Source organism: Culex pipiens, chromosome 2, assembly GCF_016801865.2.
Source record: "Culex pipiens pallens isolate TS chromosome 2, TS_CPP_V2, whole genome shotgun sequence".
NCBI lineage: Eukaryota > Metazoa > Arthropoda > Insecta > Diptera > Culicidae > Culex > Culex pipiens.
The window spans coordinates 135,351,476-135,371,283 of record NC_068938.1 but is presented as its reverse complement, the minus strand read 5'-3'; the positions used below and the strand labels follow the sequence as shown (position 1 = coordinate 135,371,283).

The 19,808-nt window shown below is 44.2% G+C and overlaps 2 protein-coding genes across 5 annotated transcripts in view; one reads left to right on the top strand and one right to left on the bottom strand.

The window, feature by feature from the left end:
- LOC120417574 (peptide transporter family 1-like) overlaps nt 1-19,808 on the bottom strand; it is an 85,107-nt gene that overhangs the window by 26,233 nt on the left and 39,066 nt on the right. For 2 of the 4 annotated variants that reach the window (XM_039579683.1, XM_039579684.2), the window contains exon 1: nt 95-196. The exons of 1 other annotated variant lie outside the window; for it this stretch is intronic. The gene's annotated coding sequence lies outside the window, so the exon portion shown is untranslated. Of the gene's footprint in view, nt 1-33; nt 197-19,808 lie in introns of those variants that run through there. One more of the 4 variants, XM_039579685.2, reaches the window with a different exon arrangement.
- On the top strand, nt 7,734-19,752 carry LOC120417584 (phospholipid-transporting ATPase ABCA3-like). The gene is made up of 9 exons (XM_039579695.2): nt 7,734-8,550; nt 8,604-9,093; nt 9,149-9,536; nt 15,436-16,810; nt 16,866-16,963; nt 17,024-17,385; nt 17,444-17,653; nt 17,721-19,390; nt 19,484-19,752. Exons 1-9 carry the CDS (start codon nt 8,339-8,341, stop codon nt 19,671-19,673), a joined length of 4,995 nt encoding a protein of 1,664 aa, XP_039435629.1. The 5' UTR covers nt 7,734-8,338; the 3' UTR covers nt 19,674-19,752.

Here is a 19,808-nt window from a genome sequence, read left to right as displayed (position 1 = left end):
GAGAGCGTTTTTGTCGTTGTCTCTCTGACGAACCTCGCGCCTCGTCGGCTGTTGCAAGACTGAACCAACGCGTCGGAGTGTTTTACGGTTTTACCATAATGTCTAGCAGCCTATAGTAAATGAATTTTTAATAAGATTCGCGAGCGAGCGCGGACCATGCTGACGGACTGGACTGTCGATCACTACTGGCGGTTTGTAAGTTCGGAAAGACTGTGCTGCAGGCAGTAGCAGTGGAGTCTAGGAGTGACTGCAGCAGACAGTATTGTGATCGAGTTATTAGACTAGGTCAGGCAACCTATCATGTTGATGTGAGACAAAGTACCTGAGACTTAGAACTGGATCTTAAAAGTCATTCATGTTGTCTCTTTTATAATCTACTGCTACTACCTGTTGATCCCACAGTTCTTCATTAGGGTGTAACAGAAATGACTATTTGCCGGCATACAGGGGCCTGTTTTGGTGGGCGAGCTGAGTTTCAATCGCAAATGTAAGCTTGATTAGACGTAACGCTTTTGGACATTAAATTTTAAAGATCAGATGAAGTTGAATAATGAATAAAAAATGATTAGTCAATACCGGCGCCCTCCGAAGAAGCCTGCAGTTCAACAAATCGATGCCTCTGTGCTCTCTTATGCTAATTAGATAGGAAACCCAACAAGGTTAGTACAAGAGAGCAAAGAGGCATCGACATGGAAAAAAGGTTAATTCAATAATTAAAATTGCAGACTCATCAGACATGAACTTTGTCCCTAGATTCCTGACGACATAGCAATATACCACTGAATCCACAGCATTTCATTCAAGCATAGGTATGTGTATTTATTTTTTTTTGGGTTAGCTGCGTTAATTATCATAAAAACCCAAAATATTATCAAAAATCGATTTTTGACACATTGGCTCAATACTGAGGGCAGATTCAGGTTTAGCGGGCAAAATTACATGGAAAAACATAAAGTTGGACAATTTTTGAATTTCGTTAGGGTGGTCCAATACAGTTTACCCTTGAAAATAAGACATTTTTAAATGAAAATATCTCGAGTTTAAAGAAAAATACCCGTGGGATTTTTTCAGCGTTTATAGTGCTTGGTCTCTTTCGAATGCAACCTGGCGCTTAAAATTTGGCCTGCACTTCTTCGAGATAATTGAGTTTTCAATTTGCATCTTTTATACCTTAAAATGGCTGTAACTTTTGACCCTTAAGTCAAAATTGACTTTAAAAATAAAAATGTTCGAGCTCTAAAGTGCCTCGAACATCACTTTTCTCTGAAACTTAACCCTGCTTGTTCCTTTAAAAAACGGATTTTCGAAGGATTGCTCAGATGCTTTCTCTAAATTAGGTCGGAGAAAGCGTAGATAGCGGGATAAAATTTTGGTGTCTTCGACATATGTAGTTGCTAAGATTGGCAAGGCCAACAACTTTCTAGAAGACAAAAAAATTCCAAAAATATTTCTGAAAAGTTTGATTTTCAAAATTACCCTAAGCGTGAACCACCCTAATTTTCAACCAAACCAAAAGTTGCCCTTTTCAATTTGCAACAACTCTTCTGAAGACACTAAAGCTCCAGAACTTCACAATTTTTCGGAAAATCTATTTCCACTCAATTTTGCGATCTGAACCACTGTGCAATAGTTTTTTAAGATCAAATATTGGTTGAAAATTGATTTTCGGCGATTTTTTTTTATCGAAGCCCGCCTAAAGGCGGGATTGGGTAGTAAAGGGTTAAAGTACCCCAATTCAAATAGCGGTCAAAATGCACGATTTGGTCGAGGAGCGTAAATTTTGCAGCAAAGACTCATTAAAATGAAAGACATGAAAGAAAAAAATGTATGTTTTTTTTAATACAGTCTATTCCACTTGCTCTATTGACAGTTCACGTTGAGCGTTAGTGGGACAGGCTGTTTGTTTACATCCATGGTGGAGCCCCATTGAAAATTTATCATGGAATTTTTTTTATCCTAACTAAAAACTTTGCCGAAGACAAAGACGGTCAGAAAATCTCTTCTCAAGATAAGATTTTTTAAATATTTCCGAGACAGTACTTTTTGCATATTGTTTTTTTTTCTGAAAGTTGAGTTTTAATTTTGTTTATTTAATCTAGTTTAAACAAAAAATATACTACTTTCATCAAGTCACGCACACTCCTCAACCTACCAGCAGCTTTTGGTCAAGTGATATAATTGTTTGAAGCAGCACTCGCCCGTCGAACAACAATACGCGGTCAGCGTAATTCGCACTGAGCCGTTTCGTCGAAGGCTCCAGCATGGCACACTATCCGGATCGGTTCGGATCGGCGGCACTCGCCGTCGACGGGTCGTCTCGGCGTCGATCGTGGGGTCATTTGCGGAGCAGGCAGCACGCAAGGAGGTACACGAAGGAGAAACTGCTGCCGAATCGGTAGACCAGCAGCACCAGTGCTAGACACTCTCTTGATGGATCTTCGACCTTCTCCTGCTGCTATGACATGGGTCGACAAAATTTAATCGATGATATCTACATACCATATTTTCTAGATTTTAATTTAGTAAATTGAAGATCATCAAAAAGCTTGAAAAATTTGTAATTTCTATTACAAAGAAAATAATGGAAACTGAACAGTGTGAAAGCGGTTCTGTCAACCAGTGTATTGTGTGCAACGCAGAGGCAGACGATCTGTCATTGGCAGTAGAGCAGCTCTACAACAGGCCGAAATGTGACGATGGATGCGTACTTCGCACGGAGCGTAGCGGCGATTCCTAACACGATAACGCATAATAAAAAATTATACAATTATGTGCGAACACACGTGGTTCGTGTGGTTGCCGAACAATTATAATTAACGTGTGTTGTAAGTTTGTGTTTTATTAATACTTTACAGGTTATGGTGGAGGTGTGTTCCAGCGTTTATGATAAGCAGATTGTGTATGCAAATTACCCTTGTAGTATGAATAAAACCAAGTATTATGTGGGGAAATTCAGTAAAAGCAGTATTCGTAATAACTAGGTTAAGTAAGATAGCATTTCATTGGAAATGCTTTCGAAATTAAAAACTGCAAATTATATTTAAAATATTCCTTTTCTTTTTTGAAATAAATCCTTAAAATTAAACAAGAACCCTTAAGGATTTCTGTTGCTAGATTTTGAATTGGACCTATTCAAAAATCTCTCATAAATATCCCTTGTCTATTGTGTTGTTTCCATTTAAATTTAAATAAAAATGTATTTCTCAAACCCAAACAAAAATAACGAGGATGAGTTTAACTGAACACGCTTAGTGTAATCGTGATTAATCAATTATTCATAGTAGAATTCTTTTTTTTATCATTACACTAGCCGCACCTTCATTTCTGCCTCAAGTACCGCGTAATCGACGATATATGCTAAATATAGTCATTACCATTGATGTCCATGCTGTCAATTAGGTGTATATGTACAGGTACACTCAACCCCCGGTGGTTGGTCACTTTTTCGTTTGACACTTTTTTAGTTTGTCACTTTTTACACGGCGCTCACGCACACTATCAAAACAAACGTTTTGGTAGTGTGTGTGAACTCCGTGTAAAAGGGGTGTCAAACAAAAACGTGACCCCGTTCATTTGACAACAGTTGGTGTCAAACCATCGGGGTTTGAGTGTACATTGAAAACCTGTCTGGAGGTTGGAACTTGATTTCGGATGGTTCGACAAGTTTTATGGTAAGTATAATTAAATAATCAAGGATAAAAAACATTTAAGAAAGAGTTATATCATGAATGATATTTTTTTAATATTACTGAAATCATAAAATATAGCACAAACTTCTATTTCACAAAGTTCTATTTCACTTCTCAAAGAAATCATCACTTAAAATCAATAACAATTTAATGATTCATACTGTCTTAAAGCAAGATAAGGAAACATCGGGTGACACTTTTCACTAACCTCTCGAAACCACTGGGTGATTTTTCCTTGCCGTTAATTATGCCGCTCGTGATTTTTCAATGACTAAGCGGCGCTTGGACGATTAGACTATAGGAAATGGTCGTTTGTAAGGAAGACAATTGCACAGTGGTACAGAACTTTTTCCGTGACACATTTTTTATATTTAAATTCATTGAATTTAATTCATATATTATGCTAGTTGGGGCCGGGTCCGGTGGCGCAGTGGTGAGCGTGGTAGCATCTCACCCCAGTATGGCCTGGGTTCAATCCCAGACGGACCCGGTGGCATTTTTCGAGACGAGATTTGCCTGATTACGCCTTCTATCGGATGGGGAAGTAAAACGTCGGTCCATTAGCGTAAAAGAGGTTTTGAGTGACTCACCACACATAACCTTCGGACGCCTAGAAATGAGCAGAAACTTGCAACAGAGTCCACAAAAGACCCGGGGTCGTTAAAGTGGATTACTTTGCTTTTTTGCTAGTTGGGAATAAACCTCCATAAAAAAATAATAATATTTGAAAAAGTAAGACATACTGATTTATTTTTTTTGTTGCAAGAATCTTTTTACTGAAATGTTAGTTTTAAACCAAATTTAAATGCAGAAATAAATTTAAACAGCAATAAAAAATATTAAATGTAATTAAAAATTATATAACAGTAATGCAAGAATACTTTTTTTCAAATGAAGTTCAAATACTAGCTTCTGATGGGCATTTCAACATAAAATTTTTCAATGTGGTAAATTTGGTTATGTCCCAAACAATATTTCTACACAATTGTTGCAAATGAAAAGTTTATGATTTCATTTATGATTAACATGCGAAATAGCTAGAATGGAAATGATGATTGAAGTTTGTAAGATAGGCCGAATACTATCAATAAAAAACAAAAGTGTAAGTCAACAATATAGGGAGAGAGGGGGAAATATGCACCCCCTAGGAGCGGTCGTGGCTGACTGGTTACGGTGTTCGCTTTGTAAGCGAATGGTCCTGGGTTCGATTCCCATCTGCTCCCAACGAGAAAGTATAGGAAATATAAATCTTGAAACTCTGAACATGAACGAAAAATCAAAGTCGCTCGAGTCGGGGTTCGATCCCCCGTCCTTTGGGTTGGTAAGCAAAAATGCTAACCACTAGGCCATCACGACTTGGTGAAATATGTCTGGAATTAGGAATACTGTTACTATCAACTATATACGCGCTGGGTCCTTGTCCATTTGATAAGGGTTCGGAAGTTCTAAATAACGTTTGAACCCGATTGGTGCAAACGTTCTTCAGGGCGGGGCTTGTCGATAAAGCTGAAGTACCTCGCGCTCGGCTAGCCAGCGTAGAAATGGGTCACCGAAGCTCGGCAGAGCTAACACCTTCCAAATGCCTATGCGAGTTATTTGCATGTATACACCCAAAGGAAAAATATATATCAAAATCTGCAACAGTGGATTTGCTGCAGAAAATGTTACATTTAATAACAGTTTTTGCAGCAAGCTCATAGAGTTATCTAAGCCCGCTCTCACGCACACTAGCACGCCATTTGTTTTGCTGGCCGGTACAAAATTTAACCTCAATCTTTTTCGTGTACGACATCGCTCCTAACTCCATCCAATTTGCTGATTTCACTATTTAAACAACTAATTTTAAAAACTTTTGATAGAAACTTGTTTGCTCACTTCTTATTGAGCTATTTATCACTCGGTTTCAGTTAAAAACGCTTTTAATTACACCCAAACGGCGGTCGCATGATTTTGATGCATGGCGGCATGAAAGTATATCAGAATCTGCATGAAAACTGGTCCTCATGCATTTTTTGCGATATAGGGGTATGACATTTTTGTTATTATCGACATTACCGACGGCTTTTTGGTTGTATTTCACAAAAAAAAAAACCTTAACAGAATGAGGATTGAACCACCAACTTCTTGGTTATTGATGCAACACGCTACCACCGCGCCATGGACGCTTGATGAAAAGTGTGTGAAAGAGCACCAACATATGCTTCTCTTTGGAGTGTTGCTCGGGGACGGGCCAGCATTATATGTGTTGGTGAGAACTGCAGATCGTTGAAATATTTACACGCGGGCAAAAATGATCTAGGGGCTTGCTGCAAAAAATGTTATAAAATGTGACATTTTCTGCAGCAAATCCACTGTTGCAGATTTTGAGATATATTTTGCACCCAACTGACGGTCGCATGATTGTGATACATGGCGGCATGAAAGCATATCAGAATCTGCATGAAAACTGTCCTCATGCATTTTTTGCGATATAGGGGTATGACATTTTTGCCCGTTACCGACAATTATCGACATTACCGACGGCAGATTGATTGTATTGCAGAAAAAAAAAACTTAGCAGAACGAGGATTGAACCATCAACTTCTAGGTTGCTGATCCGACACGCTACCACCGCGCCATGGACGCTTGATGAAAGGTGAGAGACAGACCGCGAACATAATGTTCTCTCTGGAGTGTTGCTCGAGGACGCGCCAGCATTATATGTGTTGGTGAGAACTGCAGATCCCTGACCTGTTTACACGTGGGCAAAAATGATCTATGGGCTTGCTGCAAAAAATGTAATAAAATATAAAATTTTCTGCAGCAAATCCACTGTTGCAGATTTTGAGATATATTACCCTAGTAACATTTTTAAACTTACAGGTTTTATCATGGTTCTGAAAACCCTCATACGGCCTAAAAAGGCTTTTATGGCCTACTTTAAACCTAGAATGTTACAAGGGTATTCCTTTGGGTGTATCATCACCACAAAATAACAGTGCGGAAATTTCACTATAGCACTCATTTGCGTGCTGAAAAGTTCAACTTTACAGAACTTGTAACGAAATGTAATAGTTTACGACACATTTTGGGTTGTGACTGTACGATTAGGACTCGTGCTGAAAAGATAGTATTGCTCGTTGCACTACTATTATAAAACAGTATTGAGCCCTTACAAAAAAAAAAACTAATATTGGCCAGCACAGTGTTAAAAAAGTAAACATGATCATCGATTCTTTTCCACGATAATCCCAAAAAACGATAGGCCGTAAATTGTCCAAAATTAGCTTAGGAATTTCCCATAATTTAATGAATGATTCCCAACTCCCAGACAAGACGTCACCCCACCAATCACATGAGCTGCTTGCTCCCACTGTGTGTAAATCTGTGCAGCGCTGTCCGCACATGGCACTTTATCACAACCCCCCTGAATTGAGTATAGGTAGATCGATTAGCCCAAAGAATCTCCTGTACCGTATTAGCTTCCGAACGGCATTCGACAATGGTAATCGGTGCCAATACAAGATTAGTCGCACTTATCGTACTCAACAGACTCGGTCGTCGTGCTCGTGCTATCTTGACGCAGGTGCATGTTGGGCCAAATTGAGTTTTAAGAATGCCGTTTGGTGCAGTTATCAACAGTTGACCTGCACAGATCCTCAAAATGCTTTCCTGAGATATCTTGACACACCCTGCAAATGCGAAACTGGACAAAGGGAATTTAGTCAGAAGACGTTTTGTCACACGTGAACTTCCAACCACTGTTGACATTTTTAATTGTAACTTGGGAGTCCGGCTACCAATTTCAGCCAAACTTCGGGACAATCCACATAACGGTCAGCCAAACAAAACGCGTTTGTTTTTGTTTACATTGCGTGCTCTATTTTTTGTTTACTCAAGGTCGAACACTGAAACGCGTTTTGCTCGAATCGACGTATACGACAAGAAAGCACGAGCACGTCGAACTGATAGCGACGACGACGGCGACTCGCACCAATTGCCACCCTCACGACCTGCGACTTCTAACGCAAAAAGAAGGCTTTATAACGATGGGCACTTGACCGGCGGACCGTTAGTACTTTCGCGATTTTGAAACGGGCCACACAAGGATTTGAACTCGTGGTGGGGGACGAGAACGGTTGAAGACCCATTTTCGGATTAGCTGACGGGTTGTGATTGGTTGTGGGGAGGACCTTGAGGTTGGTGAAGTTGGATGTTTTGTCTAGGAAGTTAGTGGAGATTTAATATGTGACGCTTTTAATAGTTACGGAAGAATCTTGTGAAGATATGAACTGTGGTGGAATTTAACGATTCAAGTGTTAGAAATTGATCGTAAAAAATGCTGAAACATGTGCAGTGAGATTCCTGAAGGATATTTCCAGTTCAACATGAGGAAAATTTAAAGATTATGAGAGTTCTAGTTCTTCAAATCAGCAGAAAATTCCAGTGGACTAGCTAATCCAAGTATCACGCGGTGATTAGCTGTGTCTGCGAATTCAAACGCCACGTTATTATCATAAGCTTATCTAGCCCGTGACTTTACGATTGTCCCCCGCGATACCGATCGGCAATATATCATCGAGTGGACTGAAATACTTCATTCATATTGCCTTGATTTGTTTGTATACACGGTTCGTTGCACTTATCTTCGGCAGAGTACACCTGTCCTGATGGGTGCCACCAGCTGGGACAAGTTCCTGCTGCTGCTGTGGAAGAACTGGACCATCCAGAAGCGGCACTATGTCCAGACGGCGTTCGAGATATTCATTCCGGCGATCGCGTGTGCGGTACTGATCCTGATACGAGGACTCGTTGATCCCGTACGGTTCAGCGAACCAACGGTATGGAGTTCGCTGCCAACAGATACGATCGAGCACATGCTGTAAGTACTACGGATTCTTTGCGATGCAATCCTTTCAATTGTGATCCTTCTAGTCCGGAAGCAAACCCAACCATCGATCCTCCGATCAACTTCATGCTCGCGTACTCCCCTGGAGGTCCTCTACTCGATCGACTAGTGTCCAACGCAGCTCTTCAAATCCGGGAACCCCTAGAAGTGCAAGCCTTCGATAACGCCACCCAACTGGAGAATTTCCTCCGTATCAACAACACCCTAGTCGGCATCGAGTTCCCCGATCACTATCGAACCCTGGACCTTCTCCCAGAGGACGTGACCTTTTCACTGCGCTTCCCCTCGGAGATGCGAACCTTCCAGGACGACTTCTCGGCCTTCTGGGCCAACTGGTTCACGGAACTCATGTTCCCACAGTTCCAGATAGCCGGCGCCGTAGACCGAGAACGCGCCGACGGTGGCTATCCGGCCAACTACTACAACGAATCGTTCATAGCCGTCCAGTCTGCACTTTCGCGAGCGATCATCCTCGAACGCGATCCTACAGCAGAGTTCCCGCCGGTGTTCCTGCAGGTTCGTACAACCACATCCAACTAACTCAACCAAACCAACCATTTCTCCTCTCCAGCGATTCCCCTACCCCCCGTACTACAGCGACCCGCTGCTGACCGGCCTCGAGAATCTGCTCCCGCTGATCATCGTGATCGCGTTCTTCTACTCCGCCATCAACACCGTCAAGTACATCACCGTGGAGAAGGAGCGCCAGCTCAAGGAAACGATGAAGATCATGGGCCTGTCCAGCTGGCTGCACTGGGCGGCCTGGTTCGTCAAGTGCATTCTGCTGCTCGCGATTTCGATTTCACTCATCACGGTGCTGCTGTGCGTCGATCTGACCACCAACAGTGACCTCGCCATCTTCGAGTACGCCGACTGGACCGTGGTGTGGGTGTACCTGTTCGTGTTTAGCGTCGCAACCGTTTGCTTCTGCTTTATGATGAGTACGATTTTTTCCAAAGGTAAGTCATCCTCTAGGTTTTCCTTCTCTCCTTATGTGCATAAATATTGGCACGGAAATCGAATTCGCTTATTTCTAACAAGTCATGTAATGACCAACCGGTTAAGCGGATGTTCCAAAAATAACTATACTTAAGTAAAGGATGTCGCAAAAAACTTAAACTAGCCTAATTGTGGATAAACATAAACTAAGGCTAATGTCTTTAAATTTGAAGCAGATCATAAGTGGAAATGCACTATAAAAAAAAATGCTTCAATATATTTAAAACTTAAACAGCAAAGTACTTTACAATTAACATTTGACGTCTTATGCCACGTCCTAAAATAATCATAAGTCTTAAAATGACTTTTGGACAAAATCGATATTTGATTGTGTCCGCCATCGCGTCCGTTTGGTAAGCTCTTCAAGCGTGAAATGAAAAATCACCACAGATGGCAGCACCAGTTGCTGCGATCGGCAAACCCCCCGCCGCCGTTGTCAAACGTCAGCAGCGAAAAAGCAACGGCAACCTGATCGACTGTTTGGCGCTAGGAAAACGCGCGCGCAAAGAACGAGAGAAAGAGGAAGTGCAAGAATTTTCATTCCGTTCGCAAACCTTGTACGATCAACACCTGTAAATAAATTGGTCGCGTAGAAATTTTCTAGAGAAAAAACGCGTGTTTATTTTGTTCCGAATCGTGGATTACAGTCCCGCGAAATTAGAGTGAACCAGTCTCAGGTTGAGGCAATCGGCCGCAACATTTGGTCACTTCGTACCGGAAATTCGGCCCTCGAGAAATCGGATCCGGGAGTGAAAACAAAAAGAGTGTTTGTGAATTCCGGAAAGTGTGAACGGAAGAACTCGGCAAGAAGCAGAAGCCCGAGGTCCGGAAGTGAAAAGCTCAAAACCTTTTCCGGAAGGCGACTCCGTGGCCTGAAACAGCGGAAACAGTGGCGGCAAGAGCCCGCAAAAAAGTGAAAAAAGTGCCAGAAAGTTCCGTGGTGAGACTGCAGTGAAAAAGCGCAGCGACGCCATTTTGTGATAGTGGTTCCCAAGAGTGGAACAATCCGTGGAAGGCAGACCGCACAAGAGTTGCCGGTCTGATTCTATGTGGCGGTCGTTCCTGAAACTGCCCACGGAACCGGAAAACGAAGAAGAGAAGAAGCCCGTCGCCGAAGTGCTAGTACCGTCCCCAGTGAAACCGCTGACTCCGAAGAAGCTGTGGGAGGAAAAGAAGAAAGAAAAGATGGCGGACAGTGAGATCAAGATGCTGTCCAAGAAGCGGAGCATGGTGAAGGGGAAACTCACGCGAGTTTTTCATGCCGTGCAGCCGAGCGCGCAGCCCGGTGCCCAACCACGTGAGGCCGATGTGTCCCCGCCGCAGCTACGAGTCCACCAGCGCAACGTAGATAAGTACTATGGTGAGTTCTGCGAAGTCCACAGCAAGATTATGGACCTGGTGGAGGAAGACGAGGGAACCAAGCAGCAGGAGGCAAAATGGCTGGAGTTCGAGCAGCTTTACAACCGGACGTTGGTCGCGTTGGAAATACTGCTGACCGCCCACAGCAAACCGGCCAATTCGACCCAGGCTGTGCTTCCGGCTGGCCAAACCGTCCAGCAAGTCATCGTCCACCAGCAAGCGTTGCGTGCCCCACTCCCGACTTTCGACGGGCGCTACGAGAACTGGGCCAAGTTCAAGGCCATGTTCCAGGATTTGATGCGCAATTCCTCAGACTCCGATGCCGTCAAGCTGTATCACCTGGACAAGGCGCTCGTAGGCAAAGCGGAGGGAAAGATCGATCTTCGAACCATCCAAGACAACAACTACCAGGGAGCGTGGAAAGAACTGGAGGAACAGTACGAGAACACGCGGCTGATCATCGACCTCCACATCCAAGGCATCTTGCAGCTGAAGAAGATGGACAAGCGGTCATCGAAGGAGTTGCGAGATGTCGTCGAGCAGTGCTCCAGGCACGTCGAAGGACTACGCTTCCACAAGCAAGAGCTGTTGGGAGTGTCGGAGCTCGTCGTACTCAATATCCTCGCATCTGCGCTGGACCGCGAGACAAGAGAGCTCTGGGAAGCGACGATCGAGAAAGGTGAGCTACCGACGTACCAAGCAACCGTCGACTTCCTGAGGAAACGATGCCACATTCTCGAGCGATGTGAACTGTCCGACCAAGAGTCATCTGCTGTCATGCCGACAGTTCCCAAGATGCCGTCTTCAACGAAGCCCTCGGTGAATGTGTCCGCTGCAGCCACGACCACAAGCGAGGTGGTGTGCGAGCTTTGCGGTGGCAACCATCCGAACTACAGGTGCAATGCCTTCTGCAGCATGTCTGTCCCGCAGCGACTGGAGAAGGTGAGAGAGGCACGAGCCTGCTACAACTGTCTGAGAGTCGGCCACCTGGTCAAGAAGTGTCCCTCCGTGTGGACCTGTAAATGTGGAGAGAGACATCACAATTTGCTTCACATGGACCTACCGAATGAACAAACGCCACCAAAGTTCGAAGCTGTTTCCCCGTCTCCAGCAACCACTGTGCAAGCGCCCGGTGGTCCCAGCAACATGAACGCAGCCGACAGCCCCGAGCAGACCACATCGTGCTGTAACAGCGGACTGCTGCAAACCTCCCGACCTGTGTTGTTGCAAACAGCAATAGTCAACGTAGTGGACAAGCACGGTCGACTACATCCGTGTCGCACGCTCCTGGACTCCGGATCGCAAGCCCACATCCTGTCAGCGGCAATGGCACGTAAGCTCGAGCTTCCGCTGACAAAGTGCAACGTGACGGTGATTGGAGCGAACGCCGTGAAAACACCAGCGAGGAAAAGTGTCAGCCTGAACTTTTCTTCGAGGTACGTCGACTTCCGTGATACCATTTCCTGTCTCATCTCGGAGAAGCCAACGGGAATCATTCCGTCCGAGAGGATCGACACGTCTGGATGGAAAATTCCCAACAGACTGCCGCTTGCAGATCCACAGTTCTTCGAATCCAACGACATCGACCTAGTGATGGCGTCCGACTACATGTGGGATTTGCTGCGGTCGGACAAGGTGAAGCTGCGCAACGGCACTGTAACGCTCCGAGAGACAGATCTGGGTTGGATTGTCACGGGTACCTACGATCCGTGCGACAAGGTGAGTCACTCTATTCTCCATTCAACTGTTGTGCACCTGGATACCCTGAAAGAGACTGTAGTAGAATCAACGCTCCTCTCCGACAAGAACCAAAAAACCGATAGTCAAGTACAGACAACCCACCGCCGTAACCAGAACGATCGCTGCGTTCTTCAAATTCCGAGTCCAATCCCGGATACCCGAATTCCTCCGCGCTTTGCTGTTGAGCCAGACGCTACTCGCTACCAGGATACGCCTTTCGTCCTGCCGTCGGAGGGCCTTGCACGTCGGAGTCGCGTACCAGCCAGCTCGCTCACAGATACTCGACAGCGATGGCCGCTTGAGAGCCGGTGGTCGTATCCAAGAACCAAACCTAACGGAGGAAGCCAAACACCGGCGGAACCTGTCGCATCATCCAGAAACCTACTCCGCATCAGATAACGACGAATCCCGACCAAAATGTCTGCCCGGAATCGGAGCATCCAATCCAGATCGTCGGCCTGAAGAAGCTTCATGGCTTGACGAGGATTCAAGTCTTGCAGAAGTTTCAGCTTCGCAGCGGGCGGGAGAATGTCCGCCATCGCGTCCGTTTGGTAAGCTCTTCAAGCGTGAAATGAAAAATCACCACAGATGGCAGCACCAGTTGCTGCGATCGGCAAACCCCCCGCCGCCGTTGTCAAACGTCAGCAGCGAAAAAGCAACGGCAACCTGATCGACTGTTTGGCGCTAGGAAAACGCGCGCGCAAAGAACGAGAGAAAGAGGAAGTGCAAGAATTTTCATTCCGTTCGCAAACCTTGTACGATCAACACCTGTAAATAAATTGGTCGCGTAGAAATTTTCTAGAGAAAAAACGCGTGTTTATTTTGTTCCGAATCGTGGATTACAGTCCCGCGAAATTAGAGTGAACCAGTCTCAGGTTGAGGCAATCGGCCGCAACAGATTGCACGGATAATAGGATGCTGCGATGTTGCAAAAATCTTCACTTTCCCGGATTTCGATAGATTGTTTTCATACGCCGAGAGTTTCCAAAAAATCTTTTAAAACACGCGATTGACGAATTACAAAAAACTACGGTTTTTTTTTATTCCACAAAAATTAGAAAAAAAAAACTTACCTAATATTTTTTTCATGAAATCGTAATTGATACAGCACGGTGCGAGGTTCACCGGGTTGGATAAATACGAAGAGTGCTGAAAAAATCAAGTTTTGCAACGAGTTCCATACATCATTTTTTACAATTGCGAAAAACACCCATTGAGTGAAATTTTAAGTCAAATTTTCATGTATTTTGTCAATAAATCGTTTAAATAAAAAAAAAGTTGAAAAGTGTTACTTTTCGAAACAAGTGCTAAGTTCAACTTTTCAGCACCCATTTCAGTGCTGAAAAGTATAACTTTTCAGCATTTATTTTGAAAAGTGTTGCTATTCGATTCTGTTATTTTTGGTACAGAATAGTAGGCTATTTCGTCGTTCAAGAATGACAGGAAAAGTAAGTAGTTTCACGACGGAATTGCAAAAAAAAAATAATTTCGCAGCGAGTTCCGCACATAATTTTTTTGCAATTCTGAAATAGTAGTTTATGCAACAAGTTGCAAAAAGAAGATTGTTTCAACACGAGTCTTTCATTCACCGAGGTTCACCGAGTTGGATAAATACGACGCGTGGTTAACAAATCAAGTTTTGCATACAACATTTGTTCCATACAACATTTTTTGCAATTCCTAAAACGCTTCTGTGTTTAGTAAATTCACCGTTAAAAACAAAAAAAATATTGAAAAATGTTACTTTTCGATACTAGTGTTGAAAAGTTCAACTTTTATTTCAGTGCTGAAAAGTAGAACTTTTCAGCACTGGTATTGAAAGGTATTAATTTTCCATTCTGTTATTTTTGGTAGGGAAAAGTAGGCCGTTTCGTTTCTCCAGAAAGACAGGAAAAGTTGACAGTTTCACAGCGCAAAAACAATTTTAAGTGAAAGAAACGTGTTTGTGTTGTCCATGCATATAGTATAGTCTATTCGACGACTGTTCCATTCTAGTAGACATTGATTATTGCAATGATGTTTCCTGTGACAGGAATCCTGTCACAAGTTTTTGGGGCGTTTTAATTTCAGGTCTAAAAAGAGAAAGGAAAAATAAGGCGTCAGTTTTTACGTTCTAAAACGGAAACTATTTTCTAATGGTGACACCTAATTAGCCTGTAATTTTCAACTGACGATATCTCGAAAACTGTTTGTTCAATTTTCAATGCTAAAAACGTGCTTTTGATAAATTTTCTGATCTTTTAAAAAATATTTAAAAAAAAAATTGGTCTCAAAAATAAGAAATGCGGGAAATTGGCTGTTTCTACACCTTTTCAAAAAATTACAGGCTAATAAGGTGACAAATTAATTCTTAGTTAATCGAAGGAACTAAATGTAAAATTTTCAAAGTTTTAAAGAGAAAATTTTAGGGAATTTGCCAAACCAATAAAAAAAAAATATGTGCTTTTCTTTCAAGAAGTATTTTTAAAAGCACTTTTCGCACTTCACCAACCACTAGTGTCTTCCTTTTTGTCTACAAGGACTTCGCCGCCCTAGGCTCCTAAGTGTTTGAGTACGGCACGGAGCGACGGCGCTGGATACCCATATTTACACAAACTTTTTTAGAGCGCCCGCCGCGGGATTCGAACCAGGAACCTCTGGATTGTGAGTCCAGTGCGCGGTCCGTTGCGTTCCATAAACTACTAAATATTATTTGGTTACAACATTCAACGCAAATGTCAACAAATTTAACCGAATTGACCAAAATTCGCCCTTTTTCAGCAAACCTTGCCGCCGGCATATCCGGCCTCATCTGGTTCATCATGATCGTTCCGTACAACATCGTCTTTGCCAGCTACGACACCCTCTCGTTGGCGGCCAAACTGGCAATGTGCATCTTCTCGAACTCGTCCATCTCGTTTGGCCTGATGCTCATGATGCGCCACGAGGGCACGTCGAACGGCCTCCAGTGGGAGAATCTGTTTGAACCTGTCACGGTGGACGATAATTTGAGCGTTGGACATACCATGTTGATGCTGTTGTTGGATGGATTTTTGTACCTGATGATTGCGCTGTACATCGAGAAGGTGTTTCCGGGAGAGTTTGGAGTTGGTGAACCGTGGTACTTTTTGTTCACTAAGAAGTTCTGGTCCGGGAGTGCTAACAAGGCCAAGTTGGATTACACTGAGTTTGAGGAGAATGAGAACTTGGAGTCGGAGCCGGTTGGGAAAGGTGCGGGAATTAAAATACGCAAGTTGAGGAAGGAATTTGGTAAAAATAAAGTCGCAGTTGACGGGTTGAGTTTGAACATGTTTGAAGATCAAATAACCGTGCTGCTTGGGCATAACGGAGCAGGAAAGACGACCACCATGTCTATGTTGACGGGTTTGTTCGCTCCGACGTCGGGAACCGCGATCATCAATGGATATGACATAACGACGGATATGGAGGCAGTCCGAGGATCACTGGGACTGTGCCCTCAACATAACGTTTTGTTTGACGAGCTGACCGTGTCTGAACACATCGAGTTCTTTGCGCGATTGAAAGGAGTTACTGGAAAGGGAGTGAAGGCCGAGATTGAACACTTTGTGAAGATCTTGGAGTTGGAGGATAAAATCCATAAGGAATCGCGCACCTTGTCCGGAGGAATGAAACGCAAGCTTTCGGTTGGGATTGCTCTTTGTGGAGGTTCGAAGGTAGTGCTGTGTGATGAGCCAACGTCCGGAATGGATCCTTCGGCGAGGAGAGCTTTGTGGGATTTGTTGATTCGAGAAAAGAAGGGTCGGACGATCTTGCTTTCGACTCACTTCATGGACGAAGCTGATATATTGGGGGATAGGATCGCCATCATGGCGGATGGAGAACTGAAAGCGGCGGGTTCGTCGTTTTTCTTGAAGAAGCGATTTGGCGTCGGATATCGATTGATCTGTGTGAAGGACGACAGTTGTAATCCGCGAAGCTTGGAGACGTTTTTGAAGCAGTACATTCCGGATATCGAGATTGATACCGACATCGGGACGGAACTGTCCTTCGTGTTGAGCGAAACGTACACGAGTGTCTTCCAGACGATGCTGAAATCCTTGGAAGACAACACGGAGACGTTGGGCATACGCAATTACGGAATATCTCTGACGACGTTGGAGGAAGTATTTTTGAGGTAAGGTTACAGATAAGCGTTGTGTGCATTGATACTGACGATTGGATTATTCAAGGGTGGGAAGCGATTCGCATGCACTGGATAAGAAGCCTGAAAACAATGGAGAGCTTAATGGGCAATCAAATGGCACATGTACACCGACATCAATCAAACGTAAGACAGCAATCTCAGATTGGTTAGTCATTCTGAGTGTAAACACGTTTTCTTTTGCAGTACATGAAGACCAAGAAGCACTCTTGAAGGGTTCGAGATTGGTCCTCAATCAGATCGGTTCCATGTTCCTGAAAAAGATCATTTCAACGAAACGCAGCTGGGCACAACAGATTGTACAGATTCTGATTCCAATTTATTTCGTGGTCGTTACGGTGGCGATTGTGCGATCTATTCCCGGACTTAAAGAGTTACCTCCACTGAGGATTTCGATATCAAACTACTCCTTGACTACAACGCTTCTGGAAGCTGCTGCACCGGAAAGCGATATAATATCCGGATATCGGACAATATTTGATGGCTTGGATGATCGACATCGCTTGGAAGTTATCTACACAGATATGGAGGAAGAACTTTTATACTTGGTTAGTCCGGATATCTGATCACTATAACTTGCAATACATGAAACTCTTTTAATTCCAGTCCACCGTCAACATTGGCAGAATCAATCGAGAGTTCATGATCGGAGCGACGGTGACCGACACGAACCAAACCGTCTGGTTCAATCCGCTGGGATTCCACACGGCCCCGCTGGGCATCAACTATCTGTACAATGCAATGCTAAAATCGCTCTGTCCGAGCTGTAAAATAAACGTTATCAACAAGCCCATTCCGTTCCGACCTAATACAAGGGTAAGTCAGCAATGCACTTAGATAATTGCGCGCGGTCAGTAATCCTAATCGCACACATCCATTCCAGTTCATCCAACTCCAATCGGGCAACAATCTCGGCTTCCAGCTGTCGTTCAACAGCGGCTTCGCAATGTCATTCGTCGCGGCGCTCTACATCATGTTCTACATCAAAGAACGCACGTCGCGTGCGAAACTGCTGCAGTTTGTCAGCGGCGTGAACGTGTTCACCTTCTGGGCGGTGAACTTTGTGTGGGATTACTTCACATACCTGATTACGGCACTTGTGTACCTGGGAATCCTGTCCGTGTGGCAAGAGGAGGGTTGGTCAACGGTAGAAGAGTTGTCGCGAGTATTCTTGATACTGTGCGTGTTTGGATTGTCGTTCCTACCGATTACGTACATCTTCTCGTTCTGGTTCGACGTACCCTCGACGGGATTCGTAAAAATGATGCTGATTAACCTATTCTCCGGGACGATACTCTTCGTGGCAGTCTTCCTGTTGCAGTTTGAAGCATTCAACCTGATGGACATCTCACGCATTTTGGAGTGGTTCTTTATGATCTTCCCGCTGTTTTCGTTTAGCCAAAGTTTGAGCAACTTGAACGTGCTAGCCGCGACGAAGGCAGTTTGCAGAACGCAATGCGAAGTGATACCATTCTGTACGGAGCAGTTCATGTGCAGCCTGTTTCCAAACTGCTGCGACACCCAGGTCTTTACGTGGGACCCGAAGGGCGTCAACCGGCAGATTACCTACATGGCGGTGGTTGGAATCGTTGCGTTTGTGGTGTTGATAGCTGTGGAGTTCCGACTGTTTGATCGAATCATCAACAAAGGGTACAGTTTGAAGAATCAACGTCCTGCGCAATCTGAGGAAGGTATTGTGGACGCTGACGTATTGAAGGAGAAGCAACGTGTTGCCAGTATGACCGGAACGCAGATTGCCGAGAAGAACTTGGTGATGCGCGATTTCACAAAGTATTACAAGAGTTTCCTGGCCGTGAATCAGCTCAGCGTGGCAGTTGATGCGGCTGAATGTTTCGGATTGCTTGGAGTCAACGGAGCCGGTAAGACTTCAACGTTCAAGATGCTTACGGGTGATGAAAACATTTCCTTTGGCGAGGCTTGGGTCAAAGGGATCGATTTGAAGACAAATATGGGCAAGGTGAACAAAAACATCGGGTACTGTCCACAATTTGATGCAGTGTTGGAAGACCTAACCGGTCGAGAGACGTTGAAGATCTTTGCTTTGATGCGAGGAATCGCGTATCAAGATATCAAATCAACGTCAGAAAAATTAGCCCAGGAGTTAAACTTCACAAAACACATCGACAAGCGCATCAAGGAGTACAGTGGAGGTAACAAGCGTAAGCTGAGTACTGCGCTAGCGCTACTAGCCAACCCAGCTGTGATATACCTGGACGAGCCAACCACGGGAATGGATCCAGGTGCTAAACGGCACCTGTGGAACGTCATACTGAACGTGAAGAAATCAGGCAAATCGATCATCCTAACCTCGCACAGCATGGAAGAATGTGAAGCGCTCTGTACGCGACTTGCGATCATGGTGAACGGAGAGTTCAAGTGTCTCGGGTCGACGCAGCATCTCAAGAACCAGTTCTCCAAAGGGTACTTCCTTACGGTGAAGATCCGAAAGGCCGATTCAGTGCAGGAAGTTAACAGGAGGCAGGCTGAGGTGAAGGCGTACGTCGCGGACCACTTTAGGGGAGCTTCCTTGAGGTTAGTATCTGAACAAAATCAGTGATTTTTTATCAAGATAAATTTCAAATTGGATGTTCTGAATGATACAAAACAAAATCTTTCTATCCACAGGGAAGAACACCAGGACTCCCTCGCGTACCACATACCCCAGTCCGACCTCAAGTGGTCTACGATGTTCGGAATCATGGAGACCGCCAAGCGAACGCTGGACATCGAGGACTACGCCCTGGGCCAGACCTCCCTGGAGCAGGTTTTTCTGTTCTTCACCAAGTATCAACGGATAACCGATGACAGCAAGTGAATATTTACCGTAAGCACGATATCGTAGTCAAAAAGTGATACTCAAGTGATTCTTCTAGAAATAAAGATTAGTGAGTAAGCGAGTTATTGAGTTTTACTTCAATCAACTTCCGTCTGGTCGAGTTTTATCGGGTTT

Excerpts from the sequence above, each read along its gene's own strand:
- LOC120417584 (XM_039579695.2), top strand. The coding sequence starts at position 8,339 with ATGGGTGCCACCAGCTGGGACAAGTTCCTGCTGCTGCTGTGGAAGAAC. Across the intron at positions 9,094-9,148 it reads TCCCGCCGGTGTTCCTGCAG|CGATTCCCCTACCCCCCGTA; the intron begins GTTCGTACAACC and ends TCTCCTCTCCAG. Across the intron at positions 9,537-15,435 it reads GAGTACGATTTTTTCCAAAG|CAAACCTTGCCGCCGGCATA; the intron begins GTAAGTCATCCT and ends GCCCTTTTTCAG.